This window comes from Seriola aureovittata, chromosome 18 (assembly GCF_021018895.1).
Source record: "Seriola aureovittata isolate HTS-2021-v1 ecotype China chromosome 18, ASM2101889v1, whole genome shotgun sequence".
Classification (NCBI taxonomy): Eukaryota; Metazoa; Chordata; class Actinopteri; order Carangiformes; family Carangidae; genus Seriola; species Seriola aureovittata.
The window spans coordinates 24,762,336-24,780,000 of NC_079381.1; the positions used below are offsets into that span (position 1 = coordinate 24,762,336).

The 17,665-nt window shown below is 47.9% G+C and overlaps 1 protein-coding gene across 2 annotated transcripts in view; it reads left to right on the forward strand.

Annotated features, from left to right (window-relative positions):
• Positions 1-17,665, forward strand: part of myo5b (myosin VB) — a 51,506-nt gene that overhangs the window by 23,692 nt on the left and 10,149 nt on the right. For both annotated transcript variants that reach the window (XM_056403175.1, XM_056403176.1), the window contains exons 22-35: positions 8,011-8,247; positions 8,361-8,454; positions 9,068-9,210; positions 9,602-9,721; positions 10,022-10,156; positions 10,765-10,830; positions 11,842-12,081; positions 12,441-12,538; positions 13,270-13,468; positions 15,501-15,594; positions 15,770-15,913; positions 16,778-16,929; positions 17,014-17,103; positions 17,439-17,589. In XM_056403175.1, coding sequence (XP_056259150.1) covers positions 8,011-8,247; positions 8,361-8,454; positions 9,068-9,210; positions 9,602-9,721; positions 10,022-10,156; positions 10,765-10,830; positions 11,842-12,081; positions 12,441-12,538; positions 13,270-13,468; positions 15,501-15,594; positions 15,770-15,913; positions 16,778-16,929; positions 17,014-17,103; positions 17,439-17,589 — 1,963 coding nt within the window. The remainder of the gene's footprint in view (positions 1-8,010; positions 8,248-8,360; positions 8,455-9,067; positions 9,211-9,601; positions 9,722-10,021; positions 10,157-10,764; positions 10,831-11,841; positions 12,082-12,440; positions 12,539-13,269; positions 13,469-15,500; positions 15,595-15,769; positions 15,914-16,777; positions 16,930-17,013; positions 17,104-17,438; positions 17,590-17,665) is intronic.

Here is a 17,665-nt window from a genome sequence, read left to right on the forward strand (position 1 = left end):
ACACACAGTTTGAGTTTATTATTATTGAGTGAGTTAGAAACACGAAGCTCGGCCCAGTAACAGTACACTGACATGATCTCAGACAGCCACATGGTGGTCTCAGCTCCACAGACGCCCCTCCTCTTTGACCTTGTTTGGATTAGCTGGGAGTTAGGGGCGGAGTCAGACACTGCCAAGATAGCGACGGTGGAGCAGCTCACTCTGAGCTTCAGAAACCTGTGGGTGACGTCACAGAGGCGACAGCCATCTTTGTTTACAGTCTGTGTCAGGATCCAGGTCTTTAATTACAGCTCATGTAAACAGCTGCAGTAGAAACTCTGAGACCTGATTACAGATGTGTTGCAGATGTGTTACAGTCTTTATACAGGATCAGTAGTGACAGTCAAGTGTTTCCATGACAACAGTACGAACAATTCCTGTCCCGTCTCAGTCCAAAGAATACCGCACTCAGAACGAGCAGCTGCAGATAGTGAATGTCAGTCTGGGGTCAGAGGTCAACAAGCTGCAGAAGGAGCTGGACCAGTTCCGGGGTCAGCAAGGGGAGGGGGGTCAGCTGACCTCGCTGCAGGAGGAGCTACAGAAGCTGAGGGAGGAGCTACAGGAGGCGCACGCCCACAGGAAGAGGCTGGAGGATGAGCACGGCACAGAGAAACTGGACCTCAGACAGGTGAGCCCCAACCCTACCTGTGGTTCATCATCGGGCAGGATGAATGTGTGTGTGTGTGTGTGTGTGTGTGTGTGTGTGTGTGTGTGTGTGTTACCTGTGTGGGCGGGGCCTCTGATGATCAGCTGTTGGTCTCGTCTTCAGAGGGTGGAGGAGCTGGAGGCTGAAAACTCTCTGCTGAAGAGCGAGAAGGATGAAATGAACCAGAGGATCCTGCAGCTGTCCAAGAGCAGCACAGGTGAGAACATCCAGGTGTGACAGACTCCTCCCCCTGTCCTGGGGAGGGGGGGGCAGGAAACAGGTTCTATGCTGGACGAATCACAGACAGAGGATTCATCACTACCGTGACATCACGTCAGGAGGAGACACAGCGTCCAATAGGAAGAGGAGGAAGAACATGTCCTGTAGGATAGACCCAGGTCCAAGTCTGGTTCTGGGTCTGGATCAGGGTCCAAGTCTGGTTCTGGGTCTGGATCAGGGTCCAGGTCTGGTTCTGGGTCTGGACTGGGGGCATTTAGTTGTCTTGGTCAGGGTGGGTGGGGCAATGAATCATTATTTAGATTTTTTTCGCTGGAAAGAAAGAAAGAAGAGACAGGTAGTGAGGGAGGTGTGTTCCACAGGTGTACACCTCTGTATTTCACTGAGTACTGCCCCCTGGTGGCGAGAGAGAGAGAGATGCAGATCAGGTCTCGTTCAGTCACAGTGTTTGTATTATTTATTACAGAAACATTCTCACTTTATAAACATGTTTGATTTGTTTATATTTATAATATTAATGTTAATGAAATGTGAATATTTAAAGTTCATGGGGATTATATTTATATAATGTGTGTGTTTGTGTTTGTGTATCAGACGGCAGCAGTGTGTCTCAGAGGGAAGAGTCTCTGGGGGCGGAGCTGGACGCAGAGAGGCAGCGGTACCAGAACCTCCTCAAAGAGTTCTCCAGACTGGAGCAGAGATACGATAACGTGAAGGAGGAGCTGTCCCTCACCAAGGTGACCTGTGACCTCCTGTGACCTTTGACCTCCTGTGACACTCTCCACTTCTTAAACACATCATGACATCACAGATATTTTCTGGTCCAGGGATTTAAGAGAACTGGTCTCATGTTGAGGTTCCAGTCGTCTCCATGGTTACAGTGTCACACAGTTGTATCCATGGTTACAGGGCCTCCATCAGTTTGACAGTTTGTTGAATGAACGGTGACGTAGCTTCAGTCTGACGTGGAAGTTTCATCACTCATAATTTCATGTGATGCTGTTACCATGGAAACGTCAGACAGGAAATAGATTCACGGAGCAGAGAATGATGATGATGATGATGATGATGATGATTACACAGCACATTAAAATGTTTTCACTGAATTAAACTCTGTCTCCCATCATCCTCCAGTTCCACCCCGGCCACAGGAGGAACCCTTCCAATCAGAGCAGCCTGGAGTCGGACTCTAACTACCCATCCATCTCCACCTCCGAGGTCGGAGACACTGAGGACGCCGTCCAGCTGGTGGAGGTGAGTCAATCAGAGAACTTGATTACCTGGACATGATTTAAAGTCATCGATGAAGTGGGAGGAGTTTGTTTTGTGAGTCTCTTTCCATTTGAATAAGTTGTTATAATATTTACCAATATTTATTAAGTCTGAGGCTCCAGCACAGAACCTATAAGAGAACCGTTAAAGTACTTGATCAGTAAGCACTATTGGTAAAAGTCGTAGTACTGATAAAACCTAACGATCCGTAACGTGGAGATGTCGGAGACAGGAAGCAGAGCAGGTGTTCTGAGGTCAGTGAATGTGACATGGTGTGTTCAGGAGCTGGGGGTGGAGAAAGCTGCGATGGACATCAGTCTGTTCATGAAGCTGCAGAAACGAGTCCGAGAGCTGGAGCAGGAGAGGAAGAGGCTGCAGCTCAACGTGGACAAGATGGAGGAGCTCGCCAAGCGCCGGGTGAGGATTTATGATCACTGTTTATTCATGTAGGCGTACTGTAACACTGTAGTCCTGTCACACTGTAGTCCTGTCACACTGTAGTCCTGTAGTCCTGTCACACTGTAGTCCTGTAGTCCTGTCACACTGTAGTCCTGTCACACTGTAGTCCTGTCACACTGTAGTCCTGTAGTCCTGTCACACTGTAGTCCTGTAGTCCTGTCACACTGTAGTCCTGTCACACTGTAGTCCTGTCACACTGTAGTCCTGTAGTCCTGTAGTCCTGTCACACTGTAGTCCTGTCACACTGTAGTCCTGTAGTCCTGTCACACTGTAGTCCTGTCACACTGTAGTCCTTTCACACTGTAGTCCTGTAATCCTGTCACACTGTAGTCCTTTCACACTGTAGTCCTGTCACACTGTAGTCCTGTAGTCCTGTCACACTGTAGTCCTGTCACACTGTAGTCCTGTCACACTGTAGTCCTGTAGTCCTGTCACACTGTAGTCCTGTCACACTGTAGTCCTGTCACACTGTAGTCCTGTAGTCCTGTCACACTGTAGTCCTGTAGTCCTGTCACACTGTAGTCCTTTCACACTGTAGTCCTGTAATCCTGTCACACTGTAGTCCTTTCACACTGTAGTCCTGTAATCCTTTCACACTGTAGTCCTGTCACACTGTAGTCCTGTCACACTGTAGTCCTGTAATCCTGTCACACTGTAGTCCTGTCACACTGTAGTCCTGTCACACTGTAGTCCTGTAGTCATGTCACACTGTAGTCCTGTCACACTGTAGTCCTGTAGTCCTGTCACACTGTAGTCCTGTCACACTGTAGTCCTGTAGTCCTGTCACACTGTAGTCCTGTCACACTGTAGTCCTGTAATCCTTTCACACTGTAGTCCTGTCACACTGTAGTCCTGTCACACTGTAGTCCTGTAGTCATGTCACACTGTAGTCCTGTCACACTGTAGTCCTGTAGTCCTGTCACACTGTAGTCCTGTCACACTGTAGTCCTGTAGTCCTGTCACACTGTAGTCCTGTCACACTGTAGTCCTGTAGTCCTGTCAGCTCTCCAGCTGCTGACGAGGACCTGATCTGTTTCCTGTTTCCCTCTCTCAGGGCTCGGAGGTGAAGAGTCCCACCTCTCAGCAGGAGACTGCAGATCTGGCCTACAACAACCTGAAGGTATGAACCTGATTACTTCTTCTTCTCTCGCATTATAAACGTCCGTCACCTCCTCACCTCAGAGGCAGCACTCTGACTGGAGAGGAAGTGTTGGCTGAAGGGAAAGTGCTGGAACGTGTCAGGAAAGGTGTAATCATGGAAACCAGTTGTAAAAGTAACTGAAATCTCAGTTGAAGCTGGAGCAGTTACAGTGTGACATCTGAGAGTGTTGGTCAGTGTCACATAAGGAAACTTTAATTTAATATAAACTGTAGGTTAATAATATAAATATCAGCTGTTTCACGTGGTTCTGTGGACTGTGGCACGTTTCTAACTATATGATAATAATGATCTTTATTTATAGAGACTTTTCTAAACCTATGGTTCAAAGTGTTTTACACAAGGAAGCAAAATAAAACAGGCAGATCACAAATAAAACCAACAAATCAGAAATACAATTTAAATGTCTCAGTGTAAATAAACCAAGGCAGCATCAGCAGCAAGAGGATGATCAGTAAAAATAAATTAAATAAAAAAATAAAAAGTTGTCAATAAAATGAAGTAAAATCAGGAAAAGTTCAATGATAAACATGGAGAGAGCCGTGAAGAGCTTCAACCGTAAGATCTAAAACATCCAGGGAGCCAGTCAGGAGGATAAAACCAGTGTGAGATGGTCTCTTCTCCTGAGTTCTGTTCAGTCTGGAGCTGATTCATAGATCTGTGGTTGAGGCAGGTGAAATGCTGCAGCGGTCGAGGCATCGAGATAAAATCATCTCTGTGTCTGTAAAAGATAAAATAGATTGAATTTTAGAAATGTTTCTCAGATGGTAAAAACATATCTGTTCCTTGGTGTGTTCTCAGTCTGATCTCAGGCACTCAGACGTAACATCCACATGTAAGGATTTAGTTGTAGTTTCGTCAGACTCAAACAAAGGTTCAAACAGTTGAATCATAAATAATGATGCAGGGTAATTTGATGTAAACTCCTCCCTCTCCTCTGGACACTGCAGAGGCAGGAGCTGGAGTCAGAGAACAAGAAACTGAAGAACGACCTGAACGAGCTGAGGAAGACCATCGCTGAACGTGCGTCTCAAAACAACTCGTCCAATGAGCTGCAGGACAGCTACAATCTGCTGCTCAGCCAGCTGAAAGCAGCCAATGAGGAGCTGGACGCCCGCAAGGAGGAGGTGCTCATCCTCAGGACTCAGATTGTCAGCACGGCCCAGCTACAGGAGAAGAACCAACATATAGTAAGTTTCTATGTGAAAACACTCCCTCTACAGTGTGGTGTGACCCAGGGCTGTCTGATGTAGTGGAGAACAAAATAATATAAAACTTTAAAGGTAAAATAATAAGTTTAGGTTCAGCATTTAGAATCACTTTCAAATCATTGAGTGTGTTGAGCACTGTTAAAAACAGAGGTGGTGTACAACAGTAAACGGCAGTATCGTCTGCATAGAAGTGAATGTTTGTGTTTGCAGGTTCTCTGCAGGAGTAGACACACAGATACTGTTTATCAAAGTAAACCTGTGAATATGAAGAGTAAAAACAAGTGTCCCCTGAATTGAAGCCTGTGTTTCACCAGAGGAATCATGTCCCTGTGTTTCAGGAGGAGAGTAATAATGTTCCTGAGGTGGAGAACAGTAAAGAACCCGTGGACAAAGAGGAGGCTCTCAGAGCGTATCATGGACTGTGTGACTCTAAAAAGTAAGTGACTCTTCTTCATCATCTCTATAGAGTCAGGTCATATGATCAGTTCATGGTGATAACAGTGACATGTGAGTACAGACAGTCACAGACAGAATCACAGGAACATGAGCAGTGTTGTTTGGCCTGTTGACTGTGTGGTGATATGCTGAGTCTCTGCTGACAGATGCTGATACTTTCTCTTGCTGACTAACAGCTGCAGTCTGCTTCCTCTCTGTTCTCTGCATCGTTCTCAATATCTGCTTTTTCCTCTCTCCTCCTCCTCCTCCTCCCCCCTTCCTCCTGTGACACCAGTAACCAACAGGACTGGTGTTATCTGAATGAAGATGGAGAGCTGGGTTTGGCTTACCAGGGCCTCAAACAAGTGGCCAGGTTTCTGTTGCTTCACTTCTTCTTCTGCTCGTTTTTCTTCTTATTCTAACCTTTAATTACAGTAACAGCTTGTTATTTTCACTCACTGTCCTCTGGACGTTCAGCATCACCAGCTTCTTTGTGTCTGTAGAGTTTCCATGACGATGAGCATGAGGCAGGAGCTGCTGGTGTCAATATATTAACATTATGCAAAATATATCATGTCTTGAAAAGTATCATTAAACAAACAAATTAGCATGTTAGCTGCTACACTGTATTAGACTCAGGTGTGCTCTCAGGTCTTACAGGTAACAGTGTGTGTTGAGTCAGGCAGGTAAAGGTTACCTTAGACACTTACACTCTCTGACCTGGTCCTTCAGGCTGCTGGAGGCGCAGCTGCAGTCTCAGTCCAGGCAGCACAAAGACGAGCTGGAGGCTCTTCACACTCAGATCGAGCTGCTGAAAGACGACATCGAGAAGAAGCAGGAGATCCTCAACCACACCATGTCTCTGTCTCCGGAGGCACAGGTGGAGTACAGCGTCCAGCAGGAGATCACACGGCTCACCAACGACAACCTGGTGAGGAAACAGCTGAGAGACACCTCACACACCTCACACACACACCTCACACACCACCTCACACACCTCACACACACCTCACACACACCTCACACACACCTCACACACACCTCACACACCTCACACACCTCACAGACACCTCACACACACCTCACACACACCTCACACATCTCACACACACCTCACACACACCTCACACACCTCACACACCTCACACACACCTCACACACACCTCACACACACCTCACACATCTCACACACACCTCACACACACCTCACACACCTCACAGACACCTCACACACACCTCACACACCTCACAGACACCTCACAGACACCTCACACACACACCTCACACACCTCACACACACCTCACACACACCACACACACACCTCACACACACCTCACACACACCTCACACACACCTCACAGACACCTCACACACACCTCACACACACCTCACACACACCTCACAGACACCTCACACACACCTCACACACCTCACAGACACCTCACAGACACCTCACACACACACCTCACACACCTCACACACACCTCACACACACCTCACACACACCTCACACACACCTCACACACACCTCACACACACCTCACAGACACCTCACACACACCTCACACACACCTCACACACCTCACACACACCTCACACACACCTCACACACACCTCACACACACCTCACAGACACCTCACACACACCTCACACACACCTCACAGACACCTCACACACACACCTCACACACCTCACAGACACCTCACAGACACCTCACACACACCTCACACACACCTCACACACACCTCACACACACCTCACACACACCTCACACACACCTCACAGACACCTCACACACACACCTCACACACCTCACAGACACCTCACAGACACCTCACACACACACCTCACACACACCTCACAGACACCTCACACACACACCTCACACACCTCACAGACACCTCACACACACACCTCACACACCTCACAGACACCTCACAGACACCTCACACACACACCTCACACACCTCACAGACACCTCACAGACACCTCACACACACACCTCACACACACCTCACACACACCTCACACACACCTCACACACACCTCACAGACACCTCACACACACACCTCACACACCTCACACACACCTCACACACACCTCACACACACCTCACACACACCTCACAGACACCTCACACACACACACAGTTTGAGTTTATTATTATTGAGTGAGTTAGAAACACGAAGCTCGGCCCAGTAACAGTACACTGACATGATCTCAGACAGCCACATGGTGGTCTCAGCTCAACCCATGCCCCTCCTCTTTGACCTTGTTTGGATTAGCGGGGAGTTAGGGGGCGGAGTCAGACACTGCCAAGATAGCGACGGTGGAGCAGCTCACTCTGAGCTTCAGAAACCTGTGGGTGACGTCACAGAGGCGACAGCCATCTTTGTTTACAGTCTGTGTCAGGATCCAGGTCTTTAATTACAGCTGCAGTAGAAACTCTGAGACCTGATTACAGATGTGTTACAGTCTTTATACAGGATCAGTAGTGACAGTCAAGTGTTTCCATGACAACAGTACGAACACTTCCTGTCCCATCTCAGTCCAAAGAGTACCGCAATCAGAACGACCAGCTGCAGATAGTGAATGTCAGTCTGGGGTCAGAGGTCAACAAGCTGCAGAAGGAGCTGGACCAGATCCGGGGTCAGCAAGGGGAGGGGGGTCAGCTGACCTCGCTGCAGGAGGAGCTACAGAAGCTGAGGGAGGAGCTACAGGAGGCGCACGCCCACAGGAAGAGGCTGGAGGATGAGCACGGCACAGAGAAACTGGACCTCAGACAGGTGAGCCCCAACCCTACCTGTGGTTCATCATCGGGCAGGATGAATGTGTGTGTGTGTGTGCGTTACCTGTGTGGGCGGGGCCTCTGATGATCAGCTGTTGGTCTCGTCTTCAGAGGGTGGAGGAGCTGGAGGCTGAAAACTCTCTGCTGAAGAGTGAGAAGGATGAAATGAACCAGAGGATCCTGCAGCTGTCCAAGAGCAGCACAGGTGAGAACATCCAGGTGTGACAGACTCCTCCCCCTGTCCTGGGGGGGGGGGGCAGGAAACAGGTTCTCTGCTGGACGAATCACAGACAGAGGATTCATCACTACCGTGACATCACGTCAGGAGGAGACACAGCGTCCAATAGGAAGAGGAGGAAGAACATGTCCTGTAGGATAGACCCAGGTCCAAGTCTGGTTCTGGGTCTGGATCAGGGTCCAGGTCTGGTTCTGGGTCTGGATCAGGGTCCAGGTCTGGTTCTGGGTCTGGACTGGGGGCATTTAGTTGTCTTGGTCAGGGTGGGTGGGGCAATGAATCATTATTTAGATTTTTTTCGCTGGAAAGAAAGAAAGAAGAGACAGGTAGTGAGGGAGGTGTGTTCCACAGGTGTACACCTCTGTATTTCACTGAGTACTGCCCCCTGGTGGCGAGAGAGAGAGAGATGCAGATCAGGTCTCGTTCAGTCACAGTGTTTGTATTATTTATTACAGAAACATTCTCACTTTATAAACATGTTTGATTTGTTTATATTTATAATATTAATGTTAATGAAATATGAATATTTAAAGTTCATGGGGATTATATTTATATAATGTGTGTGTTTGTGTTTGTGTATCAGACGGCAGCAGTGTGTCTCAGAGGGAGGAGTCTCTGGGGGCAGAGCTGGACGCAGAGAGGCAGCGGTACCAGAACCTCCTCAAAGAGTTCTCCAGACTGGAGCAGAGATACGATAACGTGAAGGAGGAGCTGTCCCTCACCAAGGTGACCTGTGACCTCCTGTGACCTTTGACCTCCTGTGACACTCTCCACTTCTTAAACACATCATGACATCACAGATATTTTCTGGTCCAGGGATTTAAGAGAACTGGTCTCATGTTGAGGTTCCAGTCGTCTCCATGGTTACAGTGTCACACAGTTGTATCCATGGTTACAGGGCCTCCATCAGTTTGACAGTTTGTTGAATGAACGGTGACGTAGCTTCAGTCTGACGTGGAAGTTTCATCACTGATAATTTCATGTGATGCTGTTACCATGGAAACGTCAGACAGGAAATTGATTCACGGAGCAGAGAATGATGATGATGATGATGATGATTACACAGCACATTAAAATGTTTTCACTGAATTAAACTCTGTCTCCCATCATCCTCCAGTTCCACCCCGGCCACAGGAGGAACCCTTCCAATCAGAGCAGCCTGGAGTCGGACTCTAACTACCCATCCATCTCCACCTCCGAGGTCGGAGACACTGAGGACGCCGTCCAGCTGGTGGAGGTGAGTCAATCAGAGAACTTGATTACCTGGACATGATTTAAAGTCATCGATGAAGTGGGAGGAGTTTGTTTTGTGAGTCTCTTTCCATTTGAATAAGTTGTTATAATATTTACCAATATTTATTAAGTCTGAGGCTCCAGCACAGAACCTATAAGAGAACCGTTAAAGTACTTGATCAGTAAGCACTATTGGTAAAAGTCGTAGTACTGATAAAACCTAACGATCCGTAACGTGGAGATGTCGGAGACAGGAAGCAGAGCAGGTGTTCTGAGGTCAGTGAATGTGACATGGTGTGTTCAGGAGCTGGGGGTGGAGAAAGCTGCGATGGACATCAGTCTGTTCATGAAGCTGCAGAAACGAGTCCGAGAGCTGGAGCAGGAGAGGAAGAGGCTGCAGCTCAACGTGGACAAGATGGAGGAGCTCGCCAAGCGCCGGGTGAGGATTTATGATCACTGTTTATTCATGTAGGCGTACTGTAACACTGTAGTCCTGTCACACTGTAGTCCTGTCACACTGTAGTCCTGTCACACTGTAGTCCTGTAGTCCTGTCACACTGTAGTCCTGTAGTCCTGTCACACTGTAGTCCTGTAGTCCTGTCACACTGTAGTCCTGTAGTCCTGTCACACTGTAGTCCTGTAGTCCTGTCACACTGTAGTCCTGTAGTCCTGTCACACTGTAGTCCTGTCACACTGTAGTCCTGTAGTCCTGTCACACTGTAGTCCTGTCACACTGTAGTCCTGTAGTCCTGTCACACTGTAGTCCTGTAGTCCTGTCACACTGTAGTCCTGTAGTCCTGTCACACTGTAGTCCTGTAGTCCTGTCACACTGTAGTCCTGTAGTCCTGTCACACTGTAGTCCTGTAGTCCTGTCACACTGTAGTCCTGTCACACTGTAGTCCTGTAGTCCTGTCACACTGTAGTCCTGTCACACTGTAGTCCTGTAGTCCTGTCACACTGTAGTCCTGTCACACTGTAGTCCTGTAGTCCTGTCAGCTCTCCAGCTGCTGACGAGGACCTGATCTGTTTCCTGTTTCCCTCTCTCAGGGCTCGGAGGTGAAGAGTCCCACCTCTCAGCAGGAGACTGCAGATCTGGCCTACAACAACCTGAAGGTATGAACCTGATTACTTCTTCTTCTCTCGCATTATAAACGTCCATCACCTCCTCACCTCAGAGGCAGCACTCTGACTGGAGAGGAAGTGTTGGCTGAAGGGAAAGTACTGGAACGTGTCAGGAAAGGTGTAATCATGGAAACCAGTTGTAAAAGTATAATAATAGTTAATAGTTAATAAGTTAATAATATAAATATCAGCTGTTTCACGTGGTTCTGTTGACTGTGGCACATGTTTCTAACAATATAATAATAATGATCTTTATTTATAGAGACTTTTCTAAACCTATGGTTCAAAGTGTTTTACACAAGGAAGCAAAATAAAACAGGCAGATCACAAATAAAACCAACAAATCAGAAATACAATTTAAATGTCTCAGTGTAAATAAACCAAGGCAGCGTCAGCAGCAAGAGGATGATCAGTAAAAATAAATTAAATAAAAAAATAAAAAGTTGTCAATAAAATGAAGTAAAATCAGGAAAAGTTCAATGATAAAAGTTTTTTTAAGAAGAGATTACTGACTCCAATAACAACAAGAGACCTGAGGCTACGAGCTGGTTCACATGCTGTTCACAGGTCAGATATAAAACATGGAGAGAGCCGTGAAGAGCTTCAACCGTAAGATCTAAAACATCCAGGGAGCCAGTCAGGAGGATAAAACCAGTGTGAGATGGTCTCTTCTCCTGAGTTCTGTTCAGTCTGGAGCTGATTCATAGATCTGTGGTTGAGGCAGGTGAAATGCTGCAGCGGTCGAGGCATCGAGATAAAATCATCTCTGTGTCTGTAAAAGATAAAATAGATTGAATTTTAGAAATGTTTCTCAGATGGTAAAAACATATCTGTTCCTTGGTGTGTTCTCAGTCTGATCTCAGGCACTCAGCCGTAACATCCACATGTAAGGATTTAGTTGTAGTTTCGTCAGACTCAAACAAAGGTTCAAACAGTTGAATCATAAATAATGATGCAAGGGTAATTTGATGTAAACTCCTCCCTCTCCTCTGGACACTGCAGAGGCAGGAGCTGGAGTCAGAGAACAAGAAACTGAAGAACGACCTGAACGAGCTGAGGAAGACCATCGCTGAACGTGCGTCTCAAAACAACTCGTCCAATGAGCTGCAGGACAGCTACAATCTGCTGCTCAGCCAGCTGAAAGCAGCCAATGAGGAGCTGGACGCCCGCAAGGAGGAGGTGCTCATCCTCAGGACTCAGATTGTCAGCACGGCCCAGCTACAGGAGAAGAACCAACATATAGTAAGTTTCAATGTGAAAACACTCCCTCTACAGTGTGGTGTCACCCAGGGCTGTCTGATGTAGTGGAGAACAAAATAATATAAAACTTTAAAGGTAAAATAATAAGTTTAGGTTCAGCATTTAGAATCAGTTTCAAATCAGTGAGTGTGTTGAGCACTGTTAAAAACAGAGGTGGTGTACAACAGTAAACGACAGTATCGTCTGCATAGAAGTGGATGTTTGTGTTTGCAGGTTCTCTGCAGGAGTAGACACACAGATACTGTTTATCAAAGTAAACCTGTGAATATGAAGAGTAAAAACAAGTGTCCCCTGAATTGAACCCTGTGTTTCACCAGAGGAATCATGTCCCTGTGTTTCAGGAGGAGAGTAATAATGTTCCTGAGGTGGAGAACAGTAAAGAACCCGTGGACAAAGAGGAGGCTCTCAGAGCGTATCATGGACTGTGTGACTCTAAAAAGTAAGTGACTCTTCTTCATCATCTCTATAGAGTCAGGTCATATGATCAGTTCATGGTGATAACAGTGACATGTGAGTACAGACAGTCACAGACAGAATCACAGGAACATGAGCAGTGTTGTTTGGCCTGTTGACTGTGTGGTGATATGCTGAGTCTCTGCTGACAGATGCTGATACTTTCTCTTGCTGACTAACAGCTGCAGTCTGCTTCCTCTCTGTTCTCTGCATCGTTCTCAATATCTGCTTTTTCCTCTCTCCTCCTCCTCCTCCTCCCCCCTTCCTCCTGTGACACCAGTAACCAACAGGACTGGTGTTATCTGAATGAAGATGGAGAGCTGGGTTTGGCTTACCAGGGCCTCAAACAAGTGGCCAGGTTTCTGTTGCTTCACTTCTTCTTCTGCTCGTTTTTCTTCTTATTCTAACCTTTAATTACAGTAACAGCTTGTTATTTTCACTCACTGTCCTCTGGACGTTCAGCATCACCAGCTTCTTTGTGTCTGTAGAGTTTCCATGACGATGAGCATGAGGCAGGAGCTGCTGGTGTCAATATATTAACATTATGCAAAATATATCATGTCTTGAAAAGTATCATTAAACAAACAAATTAGCATGTTAGCTGCTACACTGTATTAGACTCAGGTGTGCTCTCAGGTCTTACAGGTAACAGTGTGTGTTGAGTCAGGCAGGTAAAGGTTACCTTAGACACTTACACTCTCTAACCTGGTCCTTCAGGCTGCTGGAGGCGCAGCTGCAGTCTCAGTCCAGGCAGCACAAAGACGAGCTGGAGGCTCTTCACACTCAGATCGAGCTGCTGAAAGACGACATCGAGAAGAAGCAGGAGATCCTCAACCACACCATGTCTCTGTCTCCGGAGGCACAGGTGGAGTACAGCGTCCAGCAGGAGATCACACGGCTCACCAACGACAACCTGGTGAGGAAACAGCTGAGAGACACCTCACACACCTCACACACACCTCACACACACCTCACACACCTCACACACACCTCACACACACCTCACACACACCTCACACACACCTCACACACCTCACACACCTCACAGACACCTCACACACACCTCACACACACCTCACACATCTCACACACACCTCACACACACCTCACACACCTCACACACCTCACACACACCTCACACACACCTCACACACACCTCACACATCTCACACACACCTCACACACACCTCACACACCTCACAGACACCTCACACACACCACACACACCTCACAGACACCTCACAGACACCTCACACACACACCTCACACACCTCACACACACCTCACACACACCACACACACACCTCACACACACCTCACACACACCTCACACACACCTCACAGACACCTCACACACACCTCACACACACCTCACACACACACCTCACAGACACCTCACACACACCTCACACACCTCACAGACACCTCACAGACACCTCACACACACACCTCACACACCTCACACACACCTCACACACACCTCACACACACCTCACACACACCTCACACACACCTCACACACACCTCACAGACACCTCACACACACCTCACACACACCTCACACACCTCACACACACCTCACACACACCTCACACACACCTCACACACACCTCACAGACACCTCACACACACCTCACACACACCTCACAGACACCTCACACACACACCTCACACACCTCACAGACACCTCACAGACACCTCACACACACCTCACACACACCTCACACACACCTCACACACACCTCACACACACCTCACACACACCTCACAGACACCTCACACACACACTCACACACACCTCACAGACACCTCACAGACACCTCACACACACACCTCACACACACCTCACAGACACCTCACACACACACACTCACACACACCTCACAGACACCTCACACACACACCTCACACACCTCACAGACACCTCACAGACACCTCACACACACACCTCACACACCTCACAGACACCTCACAGACACCTCACACACACACCTCACACACACCTCACACACACCTCACACACACCTCACACACACCTCACAGACACCTCACACACACACCTCACACACCTCACACACACCTCACACACACCTCACACACACCTCACACACACCTCACAGACACCTCACACACACACCTCACACACCTCACAGACACCTCACAGACACCTCACACACACCTCACACACACCTCACAGACACCTCACACACACCTCACACACACCTCACACACACACCTCACACACCTCACAGACACCTCACAGACACCTCACACACACCTCACACACACACCTCACACACACCTCACACACACCTCACAGACACCTCACACACACCTCACACACACCTCACAGACACCTCACACACACCTCACACACACCTCACACACACCTCACACACACCTCACAGACACCTCACACACACCTCACACACACCTCACAGACACCTCACACACCTCACACACCTCACACACCTCACAGACACCTCACACACACCTCACACACCTCACACACACCTCACACACCTCACAGACACCTCACACACACCTTACACACACACCTCACACACACCTCACAGACACCTCACACACACCTCACACAACTCACACACACCTCACACACACCTCACACACCTCACACACACCACACACACACACACACCTCACAGACACCTCACAGACACCTCACAGACACCTCACACACACCTCACAGACACCTCACAGACACCTCACACACGCCTCACACACGCCTCACACACGCCTCACACACGGCTCACACACACCTCACACACCTCACACACACCTCACACACACATCACACACACCTCACACACACCTCACACACACCTCACACACACCTCACTCACACCTCACACACACCTCACACACACCTCACTCACCTGACTCACCTTACACACAGGTTTTATAAAGTGTGTGTGTTGTGTCTGCAGGACCTCAAGGAGCTGGTGGAGAAACTGGAGAAGAACGAGAGGAAGCTGAAGAAGCAGCTGAGGATCTACATGAAGAAGGTTCAGGAGTTAGAAGGTGAGGACACGCTGGAGGTGAAGGTTGAAGCTCAGACTGAAGTTTGTCTCTGACTGACTCGTCCCTGTCTCTCTCCCTGTCTCTCTCTCTGTCTGTCTGTCTCTCTCTCTGTCTCTCTCCCTGTCTCTCTCCCTGTCTCTCTCCCTGTCTCTCTCTCTCTGTCTCTGTGTCTCAGCCTCTCATGCGGCCGCTCAGACCAGCAGGTCCAGACCTGAACTGAGTCGGCAGGTCACAGTCCAGAGGAAGGAGAAGGACTTTGAGGGGATGCTGGAGTTCTACAAGGAGGACGAGGCTCTGTTGGTGAAGTTTCTGATAACAGGTCAGTCCGCTTCAGTCCTCCATCTTCTCTCCATCATGGTTCTGTCTTATGGTTTGCTTTCATTCCCTCTCTGTGCTGAGGAGGTCAAAGTCTGAATGACCTCCTCTCTGACCTCGTCCCCTCGACCTCAGTGGAAAACGTCATGAGGTCAAAGACGTGATGAAGAAAGAATGCGACTGAACTCACACTGAAATTTATATTTACCTGACTTTATTTCTAACACCTGGAGTATCAATCCTCCTTTAACCACAGAAACAAACAGAACTGACACGTTGAAATAAGAAAAACATGAAAGGAAAAGACAAACAGAGAAAGTTGAGTCAATAATTAAATAGAAATAATGAACTCTGAATAAATGATATTCAGACAGAAGTTTATAGTTTCCTGATATTTCTATACATTTCTTAGGTAGATAAATTCATATTATTTAAATTTTTTATTTTTCCACAATGGGAGGATTCAGTGAAACAACATTAATGTATAGAAAGAATGAATCTATATTTATGGATCTGAGCTTCAGTCCATCAGACAGAAACAGCTGCTCTGTTGTTTCTACATTCATGTGGCTCTGCTGTGGTTTTAAATGTTGCTGCAGCAAGGCATTGTGGGACGGCACGTCTCCTTTCCTTTGGTAAAGGAAGCTCCAGTGTTTCCTAGAGGAGATGAGAGAGGAAGCAGAGAAGCTCCTCTCCTCACTCTGATCATGAAGCTGCTCAGAGACTAAAGATCTTTTCTCTCAGTCTGAAGCTTCAGGAGAGAAAAGACTTTTCCACCTCAGCCTGAGGGTGTTGATGAAGAGTCACAGCTGGTTTGTTGACCTCTGACCTCAGCATGTGTTTAAAGGGACAGTATGTCTGTTTTCAGACATCAAGCCTAACACGGTGTCAGCCACCATCCCCTGTCTGCCGGCATACATTCTCTTCATGTGCATCCGCCACGCCGACTACATCAACGACGACCAGAAGGTGGAGTCTCTGCTCACCTCCACCATCAACGCCATCAAGAAGGTCCTCAAGGTGAGAGTCGCTTCCATCACAGGTGTGTGTCCTTCTGCTGAACCACTGGTCTTTAAACACTTCCTGTCTTCACTTCCTGTGCAGAAGAACAACGAGGACTTCGAGATGACGTCCTTCTGGCTCGCCAACACCAGCCGTCTGCTCCACTGTCTGAAGCAGTACAGTGGAGATGAGGTCAGCCACACTCTCACGGACCATGATGCACTCTGTTTTTCTTTTTACTGTTGTGGCTGGATTTGGTTCCTCAGTCTGCCATTTTTTTTATTTGAAAAAAGTCTTAATTTACCCAGAATTCATTGCACCGCAGTCTGTCTGAAGAACAAAACTGCTTTATGGAGCAGATGAATTCATGAGTTTGTTTTAGAGTCACAGTCTGTTTGTGAAACCAGCTCCTGGTTGTCATGGTGCCATAGAGTTACCATCCTGACATCCTATTAGTCGGTCCAGTGTCTTCATGTTACCATGTATGACTCGTTGTTGTTGTTGTTGTTGTTGTTGTTGTTGTTTAGGTGTTTATGACTCAGAACACGGTGAAGCAGAACGAACACTGTCTGAAGAACTTTGACCTGGCCGAGTACCGGCAGGTTCTCAGTGACCTCTCCATCCAGATCTACCAGCAGCTCATCAAGGTCGCCGAGGCAACCATCCAGCCCATGATCGGTGAGTCCGCCTCAGTCCACCTCAGTCCACCTTAGTCCTCAGTCCGCCTCAGTCCACCTTAGTCCTCAGTCCACCT